This window comes from Rhopilema esculentum, unplaced genomic scaffold (assembly GCF_057945365.1).
Source record: "Rhopilema esculentum isolate cy_ngs unplaced genomic scaffold, ASM5794536v1 HiC_scaffold_37, whole genome shotgun sequence".
Taxonomy (NCBI): domain Eukaryota; kingdom Metazoa; phylum Cnidaria; class Scyphozoa; order Rhizostomeae; family Rhizostomatidae; genus Rhopilema; species Rhopilema esculentum.
The window spans coordinates 1,404,091-1,427,589 of NW_028300848.1; the positions used below are offsets into that span (position 1 = coordinate 1,404,091).

The window sequence follows — 23,499 nt, forward strand, 5'->3', positions numbered from 1 at the left end:
AAAAAAAATGATAAAAAATCTTTAAAAATCGGCCAAGGACTCGAACTCATTTTTTTTGCATTTTTGCACTAAATTAACTATACAGATTTCAAATCTGAGAGGAAATGAAAAATATCTTGAACGGAAGTCAAATTTTGTGATGACGTCATCAACTTGGAGAAAATTCACTTTGAACCTTTTTAATTGTTTTCTCGCAACTATCATTGTCAAATATGTTCCATATTCGAATTGCACACATTCAGTGCTTTTAAAAGATGTATTGAATTTCTATTATACTTACTTTTAAACGTTCTTTCATGACGTCATCATCATTTTATGACGTCATCGCCTTTTAAAGGTAATTGAATAATGCGTGAAAGGATGCCTAAAAATCTTTAGCTAGTTAAAAAAGTAATTCGAAATTAAAATTTCGTTGTATAGAAAATGATATGGATCCATTCATCCTTCATCACTGTCTACTTTGCTGGAACTCCAGAAGAAAATGTAGTTCCACTCATCATCGTCTGCTTTAAGCTGATCACCTAATTTTTCCCATGGTCTAGTCCTCATTGGTTACGGAATTTTCTTCGATTTCATCACTAGAGCGCTGCAGATCTTGCAGTTTTTTTAGCGGAGGGTGTGCGGGGCCCTGCACAAGATGAACATAATTTGTGTGAAAAAAATTTTGGAATTATTTTGCTGACTCCAGTATTTTCTGCAGATATTCACAGCTTTTTTAACGTTGAAGATCGGATATTTTTGTCATCAAGCCGTTAAGAAACGTTTTTCTCTGTATATCCTCTTCGTGCCATTTCTTATTTATTTATCAAATGTATGTTCAAAATTAGAATATGTAAAGAAATTTTTTTCCTTTAAACCGCACTAATACCACCTGTAGGCCAGATCATTCTTTCCATCGTATGTCTAACCAAAGCTTAAAGGCAATTTCTCTTACAATCTTCTTTTGATAATGTAACCTATAGTAAATGCTTGTGTCAACCAGTATGGATCTGGTTGTAGAGCTTCTGGTTATCTGTTTTTCATTGCCTTGCGAGTTCTTACTTTTATCTGCACAAATGTTTCATCACATTTCCCTTTGTATGATTATTTTTGCACAAATTTTATCGCTTTCGTGAGAATGTCTTTGCAGATTTCCTGTCTCATCCTAACTCTCTCGAGCAATTTTCCCTTTCCAGAACACTCCTAAAGCTTTTTAAAATGTTAGCTTTCCTTACAACAATATTACTGGTCTTGTTTCGCAGCCAATATGGTAGCGGACAACTCCAAGAAGAATATATCACAAATTACATACTGTACATTCTGCACCACATGCCAACCTGCACCACAAGCCAAAACTTCCTCGAGCGAGTTCCTTTACAAATTTTCTAAAAATGAAGTATTGATGTGCATTGTGAGCAAAAGCAGAATAGGTACAAAAAGCACTACAGTACTAATAATTAGACTAGCTCCAGGCGCTGATCTAGGCCGGTTGCACAGGTTTCAAAAAACCGGTCAAGTCCTAAGAGCTATGTTTCTTTTTAAATCTTGAATTTTTGATCTAAATTTCAATTGCAACAATTGCTGCATTTCTCCCTGACTGACTACAGTTTTTCTGTTTATATACTGAATTGAACCTTCACAAGAGTTTGACAGAGTTCCCAGCTTTCTACTTTCTCTTTTATCTCATTCAAAATCGAGCAAATCAGCAGCCATTCGATGTGACAGCTTGGAGTATGCTATCTATGCGCCAATATTGAAACTGGTGGCTATTGTTTTCTGAAAACCTGTGAAAACCGGCGCCCATATATTTCCCTAATGCGAGAAAAACCGGCGACTAAAAAGCATACTCGATATCGATATCCATAGCTCGAAAGGATGGACGCTTGAAAACAAAATGATACAAAATGGAATACGGATGCAAATAAGAATCTGAGGTTTTTATATTAAGGGGAGTTGACGTGTTTTCTCGGAAAAATTCTAGACAGGGAATTTTGTAGAAAAAACTAGCAAACTGCCTAACCTCAAATTTTATTTCACATTCTTACTAAATCGACCATAGAGATTCCAAATCCAAGATGGGCCAAAAAAAATTATCACCGGAAGTTACTGTTTTTGATGACGTCATCAAAAAAAATGATAAAAAATCTTTAAAAATCGGCCAAGGACTCGAACTCATTTTTTTTGCATTTTTGCACTAAATTAACTATACAGATTTCAAATCTGAGAGGAAATGAAAAATATCTTGAACGGAAGTCAAATTTTGTGATGACGTCATCAACTTGGAGAAAATTCACTTTGAACCTTTTTAATTGTTTTCTCGCAACTATCATTGTCAAATATGTTCCATATTCGAATTGCACACATTCAGTGCTTTTAAAAGATGTATTGAATTTCTATTATACTTACTTTTAAACGTTCTTTCATGACGTCATCATCATTTTATGACGTCATCGCCTTTTAAAGGTAATTGAATAATGCGTGAAAGGATGCCTAAAAATCTTTAGCTAGTTAAAAAAGTAATTCGAAATTAAAATTTCGTTGTATAGAAAATGATATGGATCCATTCATCCTTCATCACTGTCTACTTTGCTGGAACTCCAGAAGAAAATGTAGTTCCACTCATCATCGTCTGCTTTAAGCTGATCACCTAATTTTTCCCATGGTCTAGTCCTCATTGGTTACGGAATTTTCTTCGATTTCATCACTAGAGCGCTGCAGATCTTGCAGTTTTTTTAGCGGAGGGTGTGCGGGGCCCTGCACAAGATGAACATAATTTGTGTGAAAAAAATTTTGGAATTATTTTGCTGACTCCAGTATTTTCTGCAGATATTCACAGCTTTTTTAACGTTGAAGATCGGATATTTTTGTCATCAAGCCGTTAAGAAACGTTTTTCTCTGTATATCCTCTTCGTGCCATTTCTTATTTATTTATCAAATGTATGTTCAAAATTAGAATATGTAAAGAAATTTTTTTCCTTTAAACCGCACTAATACCACCTGTAGGCCAGATCATTCTTTCCATCGTATGTCTAACCAAAGCTTAAAGGCAATTTCTCTTACAATCTTCTTTTGATAATGTAACCTATAGTAAATGCTTGTGTCAACCAGTATGGATCTGGTTGTAGAGCTTCTGGTTATCTGTTTTTCATTGCCTTGCGAGTTCTTACTTTTATCTGCACAAATGTTTCATCACATTTCCCTTTGTATGATTATTTTTGCACAAATTTTATCGCTTTCGTGAGAATGTCTTTGCAGATTTCCTGTCTCATCCTAACTCTCTCGAGCAATTTTCCCTTTCCAGAACACTCCTAAAGCTTTTTAAAATGTTAGCTTTCCTTACAACAATATTACTGGTCTTGTTTCGCAGCCAATAACTGCATGAACAGCCGGTAGATTTTTGGAACTATCTAAACCCAGGTAAGATACGACGTTCCAAAATTAACGTACTTCTCGTTGTCAACCTTTAAGGAATATTTCCTTGAAGGCTTTTCACACAATAAGCAGATAAACTACATTAGTGTCCTTTCAGTCCAAGCAGTTAATTTTGAAAGCACTCGAGTTTACCAATAAATAACAAACCTTAATGATAATCAAAGATTCCACGACATACTTGCTTAATTGCAGCTATGAAGAGGCTGACATCCACTTGATATTCCATTCTTTCCTCATCGATAAAATTTATTAGTTGTCGAAAGGACACTAATGTAGTTTTCTGCTTATTTTGTGAAAAGCCTTCAAGGAAATATTCCTTAAAGGTTGACAACGAGAAGTACGTTAATTTTGGAACGTCGTATATTACCTGTGTTTCGATAGTTCCAAAACTCTACCGGCTGTTCATGCAGTTATTGGCTGCGAAACAACACTGGTAATGTTTGTTGTAAGGAAAGCTAACATTTTAAAAAGCTTTAGGAGTGTTCTGGAAAGGGAAAATTGCTCGAGAGAGTTAGGATGAGACAGGAAATCTGCAAAGACATTCTCACGAAAGCGATAAAATTTGTGCAAAAATAATCATACAAAGGGAAATGTGATGAAACATTTGTGCAGATAAAATTAAGAATTCGCAAGGCAATGAAAAACAGATAATCAGAAGCTCTACAACCAGATCCATACTGGTTGACACAAGCATTTACTATAGGTTACATTATCAAAAGAAGATTGTAAGAGAAATTGCCTTTAAGCTTTGGTTAGACATACGATGGAAAGAATGATCTGGCCTACAGGTGGTATTAGTGCGGTTTATGGGAAAAAAATTTCTTTACATATTCTAATTTTGAACATACATTTGAAAAATAAATAAGAAATGGCACGAAGAGGATATACAGAGAAAAACGTTTCTTAACGGCTTGATGACAAAAATATCCGATCTTCAACGTTAAAAAAGCTGTGAATATCTGCAGAAAATACTGGAGTCAGCAAAATAATTCCAAAATTTTTTTCACACAAATTATGTTCATCTTGTGCAGGGCCCCGCACACCCTCCGCTAAAAAAACTGCAAGATCTGCAGCGCTCTAGTGATGAAATCGAAGAAAATTCCGTAACCAATGAGGACTAGACCATGGGAAAAATTAGGTGATCAGCTTAAAGCAGACGATGATGAGTGGAACTACATTTTCTTCTGGAGTTCCAGCAAAGGAGACAGTGATGAAGGATGAATGGATCCATATCATTTTCTATACAACGAAATTTAATTTTGAATTACTATTTTAACTAGCTAAAGATTTTTAGGCATCCTTTCACGCGTTATTCAATTACCTTTAAAAGGCGATGACGTCATAAAATGATGATGACGTCATAAAAGAACGTTTAAAAGTAAGTATAATAGAAATTCAATACATCTTTTAAAAGCACTGAATGTGTGCAATTCGAATATGGAACATATTTGACAATGATAGTTGCGAGAAAACAATTAAAAAGGTTCAAAGTGAATTTTCTCCAAGTTGATGACGTCATCACAAAATTTGACTTCCGTTCAAGATATTTTTCATTTCATCTCAGATTTGAAATCTGCATAGTTAATTTAGTGCAAAAATGCCAAAAAAGTTGAGTTCGTGTCCTTGGCCGATTTTTAAAGATTTTTCTCTTTTTCTGATGACGTCATCAAAAACAGTAACTTCCGATGATAATTTTTTTTTGGCCCATCTTGGATTTGGAATCTCCATGGTCGATTTAGTAAGAATATGAAATAAAATTTGAGGTTAGGCAGTTTGCTAGTTTTTTCTACAAAATTCCCTGTCTATTCATGAAAATTAGAATCGAAGTTGCAAGAAGAGGATCAAAGGCCATGCTGGATGGAGTAAAATTTTGACATATTAGATGAAAGTGTGGACAAAAACACAGGGCTGTAATGGGATAAAGTACACCAAAACTGGTCAAAAATTTGGCTAGATCCGCGCCTGAGCTGAAAAGAGTTTATCGGCCAACATTTTCGCTTGCCACGATAGTAACTGGCAAATCATTCACCGAGCTAGTAGCCTATTACCCTGGGTACCAGACTCACTATATAAAATAATAGAGAGTCTGGTCTAGTGCGCCCCATTCTCGTTCTGGTGAACTTACTTGAAAGAACTGAAGTCTATTTCACAGACTAGGCCTGTGAAACAAAACTGTCGGATAAATAACAAAGGTACTCAGTAGTCAGAGGAGTTTTGGGAAATCTTCAAGCAAATGTATCTTATATAGTTCTGTTAAGTCGACATTATTAATACAGTCTGGTAATAGACTTTTCTGCCTCAAGATTCCAATCAAATCAGGTTTAAAACGCCATTTGTCAGCAAAAACATGTGCGAAGCATCAAATTAAAGTTAGCACAGTGCAGTTATTAAATGTTTATCATTATTAAATTTCGTATGCAACTTAAAATAAGTCTTTTGTAAATTTCCTCATAAATTGTGTGTACTTTCAAAGTCTACTTCCTCACTGTGAAGGCAGCGCGCTTGGACACTGCGGTGGTTAGAATCATCATGTTGGAAGTTCACCACAGCAAATAAGGCCAATACGACAAGCGAAGCCCCGTATGCCGGGCGAAATATTAGCCATAACTGATTTACTTGTGTTTGTTGTTGTTTGTTCTCGGCGCCTTGCGGTGTTTCTTATTTACTGCATTTCACTACAAGGCCTAATTTCTTTGCAATGAGAGGCACAGCCTGAAATATCAGAGACTTTCCAAAGCAAGTTGGCAATATGGCGAAGGTGTCTCTTCTCTCTACAAACAAGGCTTTCGTTTCAGAACATGCTGTTCTGTGTTTAGTTTCAGAACATGCGGAAAATATTCTTCGAGTACGGTTTTAACAGCATCTTCAAACTCAATCGTTACGGTCGCTAGCATTTATTTATGTTGTGTTCTGGTCAATGTTTTACACCAGAGCTAAGTTTATTGTTTCGCTGTGACCTTTGAACGTACAGAAATCTGCACACTCGCTCTTGATTGGTTAATATCAGCACACCAGAACGAGAATGGGGCGCACTAGACCAGACTCTCTATTTTATTTTATATATAGTGAGTCTGGTACCCAGGGTAACGCCCCCTAGAACATTCTTATTTCAAGGGCACGTCATTGTGCCCCTTTAGTACTGTATTATCAACACAAAACACTCGTACTGTTCCCAGGGGCGAAAAAATTAATCAATTTTTTAGAGGATTGTCAGGAAACTTACGTAGTTAAATTCTTTCGTGTAAGGAACACAGCACTCATAGTTCACACACAGACTGTGTTTAGGGTATCGGGGACAGTCTTGTTTAGGGTGTCCAGACTCATGTCCGGACAGGGAAAATTTTGATTTTCGGACGGAACTCAGGAAAAGCAATTTATCAAGACTGCCCCCTGGGATATGACATGTATCTAAATATGACTAATAATCAAACTATAACACTACATATGCATATACTAGATTATAATAATACATACACAATAAAATACAACATATACATATACGGTAAATACACTGGACGTTTGACATTGGACGCCATTGGAAAATATGTTAAAATGGTCGAGGTTTATACCTAATATATAATTGATTGAGAAGATTGGTATGGAGTCAAGCTGGATAGTCATTAACATTATTAACAGATCAGTGTTAGCATGAAACTGAAGATCAGGCACGTCAGAGGGGGTGGGCTATAGCCCCTTCACATTTTTGCTGCAGTATGATATTCAGGTTGTTGCATAAAAGATAATGGTGGAAAAACTACCATGAAAGTTTACTATCCCCAACCCCAAACTCTGCTCAGGCGTCCCTATCCATCCTGTTGCAAAACGTGAGATATGAATGGGTCCTATGTTTCAAAATCCTTTTCTTTAATATTGTTTCCTAAAATGTCGTTTCGCATGATCTTCAAGACTGGGAGGCTGAGGGTCATCACGTGTTAAATTTACCGACGATGACATACATAAGGAAAATTACATGCTATTTAACCTGCCTATATGCGTTTTTACCGACCAACTAAAGATTGTGTGGACCAACTGAAGATTTACCGACAAAAACATGAAGAATTGGGGCTGTTACATCCTCCTACACTTTCCTGCTAGCTACGTCCCTGTTAATAACCTATTTCTGTCGTTTCTCTGGCATATAGGCACGCAAATGAGTTGACCACAAAATGTTGAAAAGTAAATTTTTCAAATATGGTATCAAAGAAAAAGTAAGAGAATGGTTTTAAGTCAAACTTAGCTAAGTGAGGTGGATGTAAGCAGTTTTGGTTTCTGTAAACGGTCAAAAGTCAATGACTGCGGAAGTTTTGTGCGGCGTTCACAAGGGATCATGCTTAGGTTCAGTGGCGGCGCCATCTACTGCAGAGTGGGAAGATAATGGGCGTTGCCAGCAAGGTCACACCCTTTTTGCCTCGTTTCAGTGCTTTGATCTACCCCTACCTTGCAATGTCACACTTTTTAATCAATTTCTAGAAGAAATATGTGGACCATGTTTTGAAAAAAAGTGGGGGAAGAGGTAATTGCCACTGCTAAGATCCCCCCCCCTGGGCTTCTCCAAAGCAAATATTTATGCAAATGTTACACATACTTCACATCTAATAACATAAAGGATGGTATACATACAACAGCCGCATCTAATGACACATCTATGAAGGCATTTGATCAGCGTTGATAATCAATTCAAGCCCCCAAGAACGTTGTAAAGGGATATCGTTGTAAAATAACAATAATTACTACTTTTATTGTAGTGACGTTTCATTCGATTTTCTTGTATTTTATCTGTCTAAAATACAGTTGTCTCTGAATCTTCGTTTTAATATCGGAATTTTCCGTTGTTTTCTTGTTCCTTTTTGTATCATCGTCGATGAGGGACAATGAATAGTTTTCCTCGAGACGATTTCAGTTACTGAATGTGAAAAGGTGTTCATTTGATTGTGGTCCAGAAAAATTAGATGTGACAGCCATATTATTTCGAAGAAGCAAAGCTTATCTGCATGATTATAGATTTATGGATAAACGCTAAAATTCCTCCTTATTGATTCCTCGTTCAAATTCTGCGGGGCCCATGTGACACCTACACATTTTTATAATAAAGCCCCGGTCAAACGATACAACATTTCACCCTACATTACGCCCAACATGATGATTGTAAAATTTCACGAGAGCAAAAGTTTTTGCAGCCTGCGCGCAGACGCGACTGGTTTTCCCGGCGATGAATTTTGTTGAACGGAAAATTTAGGGTTTCTCTCCCAGTAGAGAGAAATACTGAATTTTCCGATCAACTAAATGCATCTCTGGTAAAACCAGTCGAGTCTGCGCACAGGCTAAAGTTTTTGAAGATTGGGGCAAAAATTTAAAGAAGCTAAGAGGACCATAGTTTTGTGTTCTCTAAACGTTCCATCCCCTTATTGTTGTGGATAGAGTGGCACCAACACAACTTCCGAAAAGATTTTCCAGGTTCAGTTGACTGCTAAGAATATGCCTCTTGATTTTCCGCGAAATTTCTCGACAAATTTTATTTAATTGCATTATTATTATTTCATAGTCAAAATATGTTAACATAGTGGAAAAGAATTATTGTTTTCAGAGCATTGTCGTAAGCAAACCTTTCGTTATGCGGCTATGCACAAATGATTCTAAACAAGCTTATAAGCATTTCATATAACATTAAGCTAGCCCCGGTACAAAGCATGGTTGTGCGGTCCCGATGCATTGTACCGGAGCGAGCTTATCAGCCCATCATTCCCAGAGAAAGTATATTCCGAAAAAATTACCTTTAATTAGAATTCATCTTTTTACTCTTCTAAAAATGTGTTTTCCACTTTCGCAATCAGTTTTTAATCCAGCACCTGTCTTTTTTCTTATACTCGCAGAATCTTCTAAATGTAAAAGTGAATTCTGCGTGTAAAGTATGTAAAGTAATATAAAGTAATAAAGTTTCACCAAACAGAAATTGCTGTTTTTTGAAAAAAAATTTATTAACTAATCTGTGGTCCCGATAGACCATTCTACAGAAGAGAAAACGCTGAAAAAAGTTTTTTAATTTCTCCCCATAAAGCCAATTGACTTCAAATTCCTTTTTTATACTATTCGTGATTTTTCCTTGATCTCTAAAGGATAAAAATTTTTCACTCTTTCTTGTATCTGCTTTTGTGCATACTTCAAAAAATCAGAAAAAAGCAGTAGTTAAAGTAATATCTTACGTAATGAAAAGTCCTGTGTAAGGGCTTTGAAGAGCTCTTACACAGGAGCAACAAAGTCTTTATATGTATATAAAAGTTACAAAAACCTAAGTTAGAGGTATACAGTTGTATTACCTGTCTGAGAACCGTAATATATTCTGGGCTCTATGGATAAACTAAGAACAACAAAGAAAACTATCGAAAAACTGGGAAAATTCAGAGCATTGCAAACCTTTTTATACCCTAACCTTGGAAATTTATAGCAACTGTAGAAAACTTTCTGCACTGGTCCGAATCGAAATCTCCTTTAAAAAGCTTAAAGCTTTCTATGATTTTTCTTTTTTCATACAGCAAATTATAGACTTTGTCAGTGCACGAATTAACTAAAAATTAATCAACCCCAGTTTGACGGACCAAGACGTTGTGGAAATTTCGTAGTGTTCTTTGAAGGCTGCAATATTTTAAAAGAACTTTTTGTCCGTTAACTGAGCAGATTATAAGCATTGGAAATGTGCTTCGGAAAATTATAATAAATGCAATAGGCATTCTTCTTTAAATACAAACTTCCAATTTCATAAACAATTGTTTATATTTCCCTATATACCCAACCAGTCCTTTCCAACCCTATATATTGATTCGATCCGAAGACGTCTGTTACCATTCTAATGTAGGCCACAACCACAAGTTACTAGGTATTGAAAGGAAGGCTTATTAACAGTTAAACAACGAGGCTGTTGTTGGAAATCGAAGTCAAGCTCAAGATATTGCAAGAATTCCGAAGAGTCAAGTTATATTAGAGATAACCATGAAAGTCTAACTTATTCTTCTCTTTTCTTCAAAATAGAAATAAAAAGACACTAGCTGAAAACAATATAAAGTACCTTTAAAATATAATACTTCACAAAGATACGAGACACAAATTCCTTACAGCTTCTAGATTTGACGCCCAGCAGTGCTGATCACCACTGTGCTACGTTATGACATCAAGTTACGATTTAAACTCTATACAAATTCATAAAGATTGTCTATATTTATAATTGCAAATTCGTAGCAAAAGATATCTTTAGATAAGGTGGAACTAGCGAATCTGGATAGTATAATCCGCTAAATCTCGTGTCATAAATGCAAAGGAGTTGAGATTACATGTGCAATGAGCTTTATTAAGTTCAATTACTCGACCCTTGAAAATTGAGAGGCTTTTTAAGAAAGCATGTTGACTCCAAGCCACAATTAAAGTTACATTTACTCTAATTCATTGTTATGTTATGGTTGTAATTAGGTTAGAGGCCTAGATACCTTTAAAAAAAAGTATATTGCATACAAGAAACACAGTTCTTATGTACCGCAAATCCTCGATTAGCCCTCTGAGGGCATATTCATTTTTGATATTTTTGGATGGGGGCTTATTCGAGGGGGGGGGGGCAGCCTCAGATGGCAAAATTCATCAACTTGAGGAGTTCCAACTTGAGAATTCACAGAAGCAGTGGGGGCTTATTGACAATTTTTAGTTCTAGGATGGGGGCTTATTTGAGGGGGGCTTTTTGAGGGGGGGGGCCAATTTGAAGATTTACGGTTATCCAACATTGGCGGTTCTGTTGTCCGGCGGGTTGAAACTCATGTTGGAGAATTTTATTTCAGGGGTGGGGGGGGGGGGGCTGTTTTGAGTGAATCTCCCGTAAAACACAAAAACGTGCCTAATGATGCTTCTGATATTAGATCTGGACCAGCCAACTTCTAAGGGCTACTTTACCGTCAAAAATATGTTGAATCGCAAAGTTTCGAAAATTCACAGAATTTCGAGAATTAGACCAATTGTAAAAAATAGGCTTATTCCATTGCAAAATGACTGAAATATAGCTTTCTCAGTCAATTTGCCATACGTTACGTACGAAAAATTCGGTGCCAAATATCCCGGTGAATTTATTTTCGATGGAAAATTTGTCTGGGTAAATTTCGGTGAAAATTTAAAAATTTTCGGTGGAAAGAAAGAAATTTGGTTAGTGAAGAAATAAACACATTTTGTAAATCACCTTTAACATAAATTATCTGGAACGCAATCGTAAAAATCACAAAAATCCAACATTCCATATCAGCCAGCCCAATAAACGGAACTGAAGAGTAGGCAAGAATTTTTTCGGCTGCTGCATCTCAAGTTGCGAATTGGACCTTCGAAATTCTATTCTGTTGAGGAAATAAGTATGAATTTAGGTCGAATTGGCACACCTATGACAGTCTGGCTCAGGTATTCTGCGGCTCGTATTTTTATCAATTGTATAAAGATACACACATGTACAAGAAATGAAACGTAGAAAAAAATTCAGCTTGTCCTAGGATGGGAGCAGAAAGGGCCTGTGTAAAAAATGTGGGTATTTAAGATTTGTAAAAAAAGTTGAAATTAGCAAACTTCACTTTTTAAATTGAGAATAGAGAGAAAAGTTTACAACTTTTTCTTTCGACTCTTTTATCAAGCAAATAGCATGATTTTAGCCTCAAACCAGGAACTGCAACTTAAAACCGTCCTTGCATACACACCACAGGTTTACCCCTCTGTCTTAATGACGTTGGATTTCAATAAAACGACAAAGGAGGTTAGGAATAGTGCTTTATTTATGCTACATGTATGATATTTGTCTGTACTAACAATATTGTTTCTGGGAGAAGGAAGGGAGGAAGAGTTAAGCTTGGGTTCTGTCCATTCGCAATTAATACCTGTAATTTATCAACTTGTTGCTGTGATTTATTAATGTTATTGTTATTTTTTGTTGCAATTAGGTTAGAGGCTATCTTGGCTTAGATACTATTTTAAGAAATGTATTTAAGGTACTATCAAGTACGCATTGATAATCAGAATGAACTAGAAAGTATGAACAACGCGATGATGTCAGCTCTTTTTACAATATCGGATTGTGTCAGTTTGTTGAGAGGGACTATCAAAATGGGGAACATACTGGTTGGCTTCATCATTCTCACGGTTTCGTTCAAAGACATCCAAACAAGAAACAAAGGGAAAAGGACCCCCCCCCCCCCCACTCTAAACTCATCAAAGAATCAATCGAATTGCCAATATAACTAGACGAACCAAATGATAAGAAGAACAAATATTCAACTGTCAATTCGTTGAGAAATTTTTAGTTTTCTTTAAGGTTTTGTTGACAAAATTTTACAATTTTAAAAAGAAATGATTAGAACGTTTTACTTTGCCAATCTATAGGGCAAGAAAGAAAACTTAATATGACTTACTTTCTTGCCTCTTCTTCAGTACAAAGAAAAAAATGATGATAATGAGAACAATGGCAGCATGACACCAAAGACGATTCCAACAGTAGTTCCATCGCGCGTAGACCCTCCAGATCTTCCACCATCATCTACAAAAGTGACATAAAATCTCAGATTATACACAGTTCCCACCCTGAAATATATCTTTGCATAAATTTTAGACTTGAAAGTAATAGTGAAGTTGTCTGGCTGCACATCAAAGAAAATCAACTGAGACCGAAGGTTGGTTAACCAATTTCAAAAATTTGTTTTCTTGGGCCTACTGTCCACAACATGGGAAGTATTCTGATTTCAAGTAGATGACATTTCACCAACGCGTCTAAATGTTGCCCACAACGAATATGTTTTCAAATCCCCCATCTACAAGGCAATGATAAAATTTTAGCCATGTGTAGGTGCTTTTTCGGTGAATATTCAAATTTGTCAGCAAGTAAAGGACATCTCGCTCACTTTGAGGCAACTGAGGCCTAAACACCTCACTAAAGCGAAAAAGCTACCAATTTCACTGCTTACACCTTATTGATTTAAAACAAATTTGAAACATTCCAGCCTTAGATCTTCGAAAAATTAACAACAGTCAGCATGAGCTTTATCGTACTGTTTTTTATAAAAAAGAGTTTATCTCACTCATGTGTTTTCTCTCAAGGCTAGTTTATTCTAAAAGGCCATTATCAATCAGAAACCTTTGAGCAGTTTAGAAATTTAAAGTAGTTGGTCAGAAATGCTACGGAACCCATTTACATTTTTATAAGTTTCAGATTTCTGTCGTGCAATCTATAAAAACTAATCACTATAATCCAGTGCAACATCTCGTCCTAAGTCCAACAAACAACGTTTGGAATAAAATGTTGCACTAGTTTAGCCAACCATGTTAGACTTCGTTGGACGATGGCAAAAAAGTTGGTTTTGGCAAAAGAGTTGCATGATGTTTGGCGATCTTGACGTAAGTTAACTTTGGTTAAAAATGTTTAATATTCTTTGATGATTTTGGAACTGTTTCACAAATTCATCCAACATTTCTGATTTTAACTGCACATTATCCACTGCAACATTTTTCTACTCAAACTTGTGAAGCAAGGCAGTTCGATTCATTCCAAAATAACAACAAACAGCGAAAGCAAAAAATAGTCAAATGCTGGTTGAGGTGTTCAAACGGATCAAAATTTACCCAACAATACATTCAACACCTATTTTGGAACTAGAGGTAACTTGTGACATACAATTATTGGGTAAATGTTGGATCGTTCAAACGGGGTTTAAATCACATTGTTCTAAAAAGTTGTGTACCTTTGGAACAAGATATTTGAGTGGTAGGCAAGCAAAAATATTTTGACATTCCTGGACAGTGTTTCGAGCTCTCGAAACCCATAAGTACCATACAGCAGAAAGGAGAGACAAACAAACTGACCAAAATATTTTGGCACAAAAAACCCACCTGGTTTTATCCGGACCGTCCTGTACGACCCTTCAGCGTATGCCCCTTTGCCAACAGCATTGTATGCAGAGATACGAATTCTATATTCTTGGTCATGGTGTAAATGAAGGAAAGTGTATTCAAGCAGGGGGCTTCCGTCTGTGACGGTCATATTTCGCACTGTCTCTGTTCTATTTGGGTAAAACAACTCCATAAGATAATTGGATATTCCTGAATAGCCTGGACTGGCAGGCTTCCTCCATCCGATTATAATAGATGTATACGTTGATTCAATCAATCGTACTTCCACTGGAGCAGTTGGGACGTCTGATAGAGAGAAACAGCGAAAATGATTATCCAAAAAATCTTTTGGTGGTACAAAATTTAAAAATGACTTGGAAAAAATTTTGAGTCATACTAAAGCTTTTCGTCTGACATTCTTAAGATTATAAAACGTCGGAACATAGATCGAAAAAACTATACTCTAGGAAAGATATAAACCCAGTTGTTGATCAAAATAGGCCAATCAGAAACGCGAGCACATGACAGTTGAGGTTGCCCAATCAGTGCCGCTTGCCTGTGGAAATTGTTAGCAATGGAGTCCTAAGGTAAAAAAAACTCCTTCTGTCTACACAATATAGGTTTTTTCATGTTTATGTGATAGATTCCAAAACTTCTCGATAGAACGACGATCAGGCTTTACCAATAATCCAAGACATGTCACCATTATAGTTTTTTGCACAATCTGGTTTTCCAGTAAATGCTGCCCGATAGCAGAATCGCATGTTTTGGTTGTTGTTTTACACGCGACAAAACAGAAAACATAAACAACAAAATAATGTCCGCTATTTACATTGTCAAAAGGTATTCGAAAAGCAGAGAAATTAAACTATAGAAAAGGTTTAAAATTGCGGTTATTGCAGCTCAACGATAACCAGTGTTCTCTGTTACCAAATTCCTGTTCAATAATTCTCCTCATTTTTCATTTTGAAAAAAGGTTTCTAGCTCTCCCTGATAGTTTCGACCCTTCCACCCTTCCCGTTTCTTTGCTACTCTAGAGAACCCTTGGTGGACACTGCTTCCCAAAAAAACCAATATTTTTGGAGTTTAAAGTAAAATGCAAGTGACCATTTGAATCATTCCATGGAATCATTTGAGAATTAGAAAAGCTCTTGAATCTTTTTATATTAATCATGAATACATTAATATCTGTTAATTTGTTTTAGAAAAACAATCTACTCAAAAAAGTTTACCTTTTGAAGTAACAAACATATTTTCGAGGATTCCTTCCCTATGGACATTCTTCAAACTCTTTTTGACCTAACCAACTAAAGCAGGATCCTAGCATACTGAATCAATTCCAATCAGGCTTGTATTTAGCTTTGGTGGTTTCAAGAAAAAGCTGTCGTGAAACTTGCCAAAATCTTTTTGACGTGCGGAAAATAATTCATACCCTTTTCGTTTGCTTAATCAAGAAGTGACAGACCAGAAGAAATGTTGTGATCATTCTTTTTCTAAGTTTTATGTGGCAAACAACAATGGTTAGCTGAAACCTGTGAGTGAAGCCACCCTCTGCCCTATTTTGACAAATTTTCCTTAAGTAAGTGAGTTTTCTGGCCGTTGACAAATTGGAAAGCATCGAATTCTTATGAATGAGTTTCTTTTCGCCCTTTTTTGTGTCTACGTCCCTCTAGAACAGAAGTTTTGACAACCTTATCGTAACCGTAATCATTTAATTTTCTAGTAAGCAGTTTTTTACGAATAAAGGACGTAACTGCATTTTCTAACACATAAGTAGATATTCGATGGCAGAAATTACTAAAAAAATTTACGAAAAGCTAAAAAATGAACAAGGTCAGATAGGTTTACGCTGGTTGTATCAAAAACAAGAAAAGGATTTTCTAATGAATGTTTCGGTTTGGAGTGCTGCACATATGCATCAAAACAGTTCACTGAAAACTTTTGGATTAAAAATGTGTTACTTACGATCAACTTGAACTTTTACTTCCATTGATATCTCTCCAGCAGGACCTCCATCAGCAACACATCTTACTTTGGTCACACCTTTTTGAAGATTGTAAAAACGCAAACGACTGCTTATTGGGAGGGTTGTAAAATTCCCGGTTACCTCAGCATTTTGCCCAACTTGATTATTTTTATCATCGTAGGTGCCACATGACAGCTTCGGAACAGGGTTGCCATAAACATAGCAAGTTGAGTTTAAAGTCTGGCCTTCTTGCAGAGCAAAAATAGTTTGACCAGTAGTGGATGTTGTTCCTTCAGTCAAGCAGTTTCGGAACTCTGGTACCTCTGGAATAAAGGGAAATCAAGAGGTAAGAAGTCAAGAGTTGTGTAAACAAATGCAAGAGTTACCCAGAACAATTTGGGCTGTTTCAGTTCCACTGATAGGCAAGCGGCACTGATTGGTCAACCTATACAGTCATGTGTTCGTGTTTCTGATTGGCCTATTGCGATCCACAACTTGATATATTATTTCTTAGCGTAGAGTTTTCGATCTATGTTCTGAAGTTTTAAACTCTGAAGAGTGTAAGACGAAAAGCTTTAGTTTACTAAATGGTTGCTTTTTTCAAAGCCATTTACAAGTTTTGTACCACCAAAAGATTGTTTGAAAATCTTCATACTTTCTTCTGACCAGTCTTAACAAAATCCATCCGATTATGTTTGGGCATATCTATGTGGTCCTTTTTTTTAGCCAGGGTTGGCTCCATAAACTTACAGTTACTGCAAAGCACAGTAGAAGAGTATTTTCGGTTGTAGGGATAAAGCTAGATAAACTTTCAAGGGAATTATTTCCCTAGATCTTTACAGTTATTTTGGATTCGATTTAGCTTTCAGAATTGTAGAGCAATATCGCGTAACTGCTTGAATATTCTATTTAAGCATGGAATTTGGTTACCACTTTCAGAAATGTCGCGAGTAAGAATAAAATGGCAAAAGCGATCCAAAGCCAAAGACAACAAATTTATAGATATAAAATTAACCACAATTTCCACATCATATTGTTCCCTAGATCAAACGAAAAACCAAGTCTAGTCCTCTAGGGGCAATTAATTCTATGCTTAAATATCTATTGAATACTCTAACGCAAAACAATACGATCCAAAACACCACAAGCAAAAGACAAGAACAAACAACGCAAAACATCACTGAACATAAAAGTGTGACAAGAAACATATTTTAATTTCATTAATATTTGTTTTTAAAACTTATTTTAACCCCAAAGTTGATTCATCAATGATAATGAATCTTCTCTAAACATTTTTTGCCGCTTAAATAACAAATGTTGTTGAAACTTTGAGTACAGGATTTGATATAAAAACATCAGATAGGTGAATTTGGGTTAAAAATTATACTTAAATAGGGGGAAGAAGCTCAAGTCAAAAAATTAACTTTTTGTACGGCGCCGTTTAAGTTTATATGCTAAGGTAAGATGGGAAATCTGAAAATAATGAACCGTCGAGGATTACATTAATTGTTGAGGGATTATCTGATCTTTTGTGAGCGCATTGCTCAGCCTCCCATCCCCCCACCCCCTAGCAATACACCCCTAGAATTTATAGAAAACTTTTATTCAACATTCAGTAAAAAATTTGCTATCATAAATAAATTGAGTGAAACAGCATTTTCACAAAATTGTTTCACAACGGAGAAAACTACTAAGCTTCAAAGCACTAAGGGAATAAGGCTAGTTGTGTCCATCAAGAAGACTGCAAGGAAGTAAAAAGTCAGGGTAGAAAGTCAGCTTAATATGATGACATTTTCAGAGAATTTATATTAGAAAGATTGATGAAAAGGGGCCCTGCATGATCTTCATATTTTGTGGGCGGATGAGTTTTTGATATATTGTAAACTTTCCGCCGATATATGAGCTTATATTACATGTTTGAATTTTGAAGATTTCCCAAGAAATTACTCGAAACTTAAACGAAGTTAATTAAAATTCAAACTGTAATTTGCTCGGTAATTTTCATTTTGAAAATTTGGTATTACCGTAATATCAAGATATTCTTGCGGAATCACGGGATTTGATACCCCCCCAAAGACCCACCTTTTATTGAATCACTCTTCAGCTTGAGAACATATATGAGGGCTTTAAATAGTCCAACACTGGAACAAGGTTTGGTTGTAGAAATGGAAATAATTGGGTAAGACTTTCACAACAATAGTGAGATAAAATTTCTTTAAAAAACTAAATCGGAGGTTTTCTTGAACTTTTTTCATAAAAGTCAAAATGTACATTTTAAATTAATCATATCTGAACTGGCACATGTCATTTACAGTGGCCAATGTTTCTTTAAGAGGGAAAGAAACTGCAGATTTAAGCCATGTGTTTAAACTGATTTCCATGTACCAATGTTTGAAAATAAGAAAATCTTTAGTACAAAAATATACAAACCACATATTTTTAGCTTGTAAGTTCCACTGTAAAAAACGGTAGGATCAGCTGTAAACAGTATGCAAAAAACATCTTTTGCATCGCCAAAACCAATATTTAGAAGCTGAAATCCAATTTTTCTTTGGCCAACATTATCAATAGCTGAAGCTCTGCCATGATATTTAGGAACCAAAGAAGCTGCAGCAGTACCTTTCTTTCTGACCACAAAATCTGATGGAAAGCCACATAAAATACTGACACCATCAAGACTGCTAACGTTGTATGTCCAAGTAATGTCGATGCTCTGAGATTTCTTTCCAAACTTATCAACAAAAGTTCCAGCAGCAGGAATGAATGACTGCCCATCTACAAAAAAACACATAAGAATAATTTACAACAGAGCGAATTTTTTTCGTTGGTAGCTTATTCTGACGTTTTATGCTCTGAGGAGTGTCAGACGAAAAAGCTTTTAGCCAATTTGTTGTAGAAGGTTTGCTTTTTTAAAACCCTTTTCTTTACTTTTTAAAATTTTTTGGATAAAACTTTTCTTTCCTAATATTCCCCGTCTTTGCCAAACCTTCATACGCGACCTGAGGTCGTAGGGTCGCGTTGTTTTCTAGACTCTGGCAATGACTATGAATTGTGTTAAATCATGTATCAACTTCCATGTATGTTTATATAAAGCTGTATCGAAAAGGTCCTGATGTAATGTTTGTCTCTCTATTGAGCAATTCGTTGTGAAATTTCGGAATATGGCTTACCGGTAATTTTTATGCCAATTTCATTAATCTTCAGGTCTGAAGAAGGCTGGATGCATAGTCAGGGACGGGAGGCAGGATTGTGGTGCGAGGTGTTAGATAATAGTTGGATTTTGGTGTCACACTTTTTATGTCACTGGAAAATGATGGAAACGCCTACCTTTAAAATTCGGTTTTTAACTTTAAGATAAAAAGATAAATAAAGAAAAATCTTGGCGTTACTTGATTACTGTTGACTACTCAAAAATGCTTTTATCAATGGAAGCAAAATATGCCAAAGCACACAAATTGTTGCATCAGCATCTGATTTCCAGTCCCCCACTAGTTTGAAAGATTTGTTTGAAATGCGGAGGATGCCTCACTGCGTCGGCCGGAATGGGAACCCAACGCTCTCTTGTGAAGGCCACTTGCATTTAAGGCAAATCACCACTGACGCTTTTTGCAGCGTTCGTCTGAAAAATTCGCGACGACACATGCGCAGAAAAAAATATCGAGAGAAAAGCGTTCGCACATCGAAAAATTCGCTTGACGAATAGTTGAACTAGTTTCTACTTTTCGTCAAGCGAAATTATTCGAGGTAAACATAGGACAAAGGAACTGCGTGATTTTCACAATAGGCCTTTGCAAGATGACATCCTCACAGCAACCGGAACTTGGTAGCAGTGTAACTGACTTGCAGTTACGTATTTTACTGGGTAGATTAGGGAATAATTCTTTTCCACAAGCAAACATGATTTTTCAAATGCCGATTTGATTGGTATTCACCTTTCTGATTTCTGTCTTCATGTAATTCTCTGGTTCAGGGAAGATACCAGAAGTTATAGAAATAGATAAAATTAGATTGGGGAGAATAAAACATGAAGAAAAAGACCAAGAAAATGAACAAAAAGGGTTCCCAGTATAGAAAACCTGCTACTTCTTAGGAGAATACTATTCAATGTTGCGTTAGACCATAGTTAGAGTAAACTTTCAAAAACGTTTTCGAACGTATTATCGCAAAAAAGTGGAGGGGCTATAGCCCCTGCTAGCCCAATGGCTGCGCGGTGCCTGGAACGAGGTGCTGTTGGACGACATGTGGTCTACTAGGAGCACACTAAGAAGCTGGGTAGGGGTGAAGTCCTTACAAAGCAGAGAACACAAATGTAGCGGAGAACGGCCTGAGTGCATACGAGAAATAGCATCAGCTCTGGCATTCTCCAACTAAGGCACATACTGGACAGTGAGACAAAAATTGTAAATAGCTGACAACCGAAACAGGTGACGAAGCCATGACATTACTACAGGGTTAGCAGCAGAAGTGCCTTTATTAATCATGGCTACAGCGGCTTGATTATCACAGCGGATAATCACATGTTTACTGGCACACATGAAAGCCCACCTCCTACCCTGGGTTCCTCTCTTCTCCCCTCCTCCGCACTCTCCCGCAACCCCCTATTTCCTCGACACCCTATTTCTTACTGACGCTCTGGAACCCAGGGTACCCACCTCCTAGCAGCCAAATAGCAAATGCTTCCTTTGAATTGATATGAAGGGTTGTTGGGGAGAGATGGGCTGTAGTGTGACTTGGTGTAACTTGAGGGCATGACACAAGCGTATTAACGTGGAATCCCGATATAACGATAATTTTTTAGATCTTTTTGCAGAACATAACGAAAAACCTGCGATGGGCCTGTTTAGGCCTCTCTAACCTAGGATCTTTAACTTCTGTGCACATTCAACCCCAAAAAACCAAGCTGAATTGAAATGTTACTAACGGTTAGTCATTAAAAATGAAAATCTTTTTATCCTCTTATATATATTCCATATATGTTCCTCTTATCATCGCTCATTGCCTATATGTAAGAAGGTTTTCGTTAGCTTCAATGTACTCATTCGCAGTATTTCTGACTCGATCAAACTTTCATCTCGTGCTCTGAGTCTATCAGCCATTGCTTGAAATGTATCATCAGCATGTTTTGCCAATGACAATAATGAGAAATCCCCACCTCTCCCCCCACCTCTCCCCCCCCACCTAAGAGAGATCCCCCCAAAAGAAAATGATAAATGAACATAAATATTACATGAAGTAACTAAATAAAATTATCAGGTGAAACGTTCGTTATGTCTAGGGTATTAATGATGAAGGAATCTAATAACCAAAGTTCATTATAAAGAAAGAATTTTTATGGAGTTTATTCCAAGGAACCAGACATTTAGTTCGCTATACCGGGAGGTTAATTGTATCCGGGTTCCTTATATCAGGAGTCCTCTGTATGAATAATGCCATTTTCTGATAGACCCTTGGCCTGGAATTCGTCAATTTTTTTTTTGAATCCACCTCTATCAATATCTACCAAGTCACAGAATAGACATTGGGCCCGTTCGCAATCTGTTTCGACTTTGTCAAAGTTGACAATCCCACGGCAATTAAGAAAATATTTACCGACAACACCGACATCGACACCAACAATATATAAGGCATAGGATAACATCACGCTGTCATTTGTGACATTTGATTGACGGCAGTCTTCTACCAAATTCACGATGAGGGTTGGTAACTTGGCCTCTTTATGGCCAAATTTCAGAAAAATTGGCCTGAAAAAATTGATTTGGCCTGACCTTAAAATTTAGCATTGCTGCGATACGAAATGAATCCGGTCGTGAATTTGGTATCGTGTGAAGGGTAATCCGGGGCCTTAGATTGCTAATTTTTGTTGAATTGGACGAGGAAAACTCTCTACATTTAGCGCTGGCACTTGCTTCTGTCTTTCATGCAGTTTCCAGGGCCCGCGCCACAAATTTGAAAGAGGCAAGGCTTCTTACCTCTTTAACTGTAGCTTTTAAACTACTTGCTTCGCAACAAAGTAGGGGGGGGGAGGGGAGGAGGTCATGGTTCTGTAGTGCAAACCCGAATGGGCCCTTTGACTGCAACTAAGTTAAAGCATGCTTTGTCAGCCAACAAAGTTATTTTCATGTTGAATAAAAGATACAATTTACTTTCTGATTTTTAATCTCTTAAAAACCTCAAGACATTTTTAATAATACTGACATTGTACATACCAACTGAGAGTTTCCCATGAAGTGCGGCAAGTGTGCAGAACAATATCATTTCCAAAACAAATCGATCCATTTTCGTTGTTAGCACAATAATCTATTATGGATTCGAAAAAAAATTGTATCCAATCTTAAATTGATGAACTAAGATGTCTGAGTTTCAGGATGTGTGCTACTGACAAAAAACTCCTAGATTAACACGGTCAACCCTTCCTCAATCGAAGGTATTGCCTACTAGCGCCCAGTCCACAAACCGCCATGAGAACAAATGGTGCTTTATGCTACTTGTAAGTCATGCTTTTGAAGGAGGGGTATCCTATATTATGTCAAAAACCTGTTAGTGAAAATGAAATAAAATTTCTTCCGACTAAAGTTTTCTCTAGATCCGCCCGTACTTTTGTAAGAGTTCTAGATACTGTGACACTGATCACAAACTTTTTAGAGGAATGTTACCTTATTCTATTCAGTTCAGTTTCATTTTAGAAATTCAACTGTATTCAAAAATGTAACAGACGTTTAATGTATGAAAAAATTGAAATTCAGTCAAGAGGGAAAATGAAACACTTGACATTACACAATGAAACACTTGATAGCTCTAAGTGAATGGAACGGCCTTATAGAAAAAAACGTGTATTTAAAAGCAGAGGGGCCAAAATATTTAGGCTGTGTAAAAGGGTTTGGTAAAGGCCGCCAGTATGGTTGGCAGGAAGGAAAATTCAAGAAGCATGTTATTCTAGGGATGGCCAGAAACCGTACCTAGAATGGATATTGACTGAAGGTTAAAAATTTGCTTTTCTATCATTTTCCAGTCACCTGAAGGGTGTGGGACACAAATCTAATCATTATGTTATCACCCCCCCAAGTGCTGTCAAGTGATTTACATATACCTTTTGCCTTACCTTCTTGAACAGTAAGGTGGGGGGGGGGGGTGGGTGCGCAAAGGCGAGTTGAGCAAGAGAAGAATGGAGGTCCACACCCTTTGGAACACCGGTAAACGCCAATACTTTAAGACATTTTGGCAATTGAGGGGAA

General features: G+C 36.6%; 2 protein-coding genes across 5 annotated transcripts in view; both read right to left on the reverse strand.

Annotated features, from left to right (window-relative positions):
• LOC148957140 (uncharacterized) overlaps positions 1-3,263 on the reverse strand; it is a 28,933-nt gene extending 25,670 nt beyond the window's left edge. For 2 of the 3 annotated variants that reach the window (XM_089115860.1, XM_089115861.1), the window contains exon 1: positions 281-3,263. In XM_089115860.1, the coding sequence (XP_088971986.1) occupies positions 281-298 (18 nt within the window). In that variant the 5' untranslated portion in view covers positions 299-3,263. The remainder of the gene's footprint in view (positions 1-280) is intronic. The other variant, XM_089115858.1, reaches the window with a different exon arrangement.
• LOC148957141 (uncharacterized) lies at positions 2,737-23,409 on the reverse strand. Of its 2 annotated transcripts, none has more exons than XM_089115863.1 (6): positions 22,474-23,409; positions 18,698-19,042; positions 16,267-16,590; positions 14,302-14,607; positions 12,831-12,955; positions 2,737-9,287 (listed from the first exon to the last, which is right to left on the reverse strand). In XM_089115863.1, the coding sequence occupies exons 1-5, from the start codon at positions 22,541-22,543 to the stop codon at positions 12,846-12,848; spliced, it is 1,155 nt and encodes a 384-aa protein (XP_088971989.1). In that variant the 5' UTR covers positions 22,544-23,409; the 3' UTR covers positions 2,737-9,287; positions 12,831-12,845. The 2 variants fall into 2 exon arrangements, with proteins under 2 accessions (XP_088971989.1, XP_088971988.1); XM_089115862.1 differs by lacking the exon at positions 2,737-9,287 and adding an exon at positions 10,397-11,771 and having other exon boundaries at positions 22,474-23,400.
• Positions 23,410-23,499: the final 90 nt, after the last annotated feature.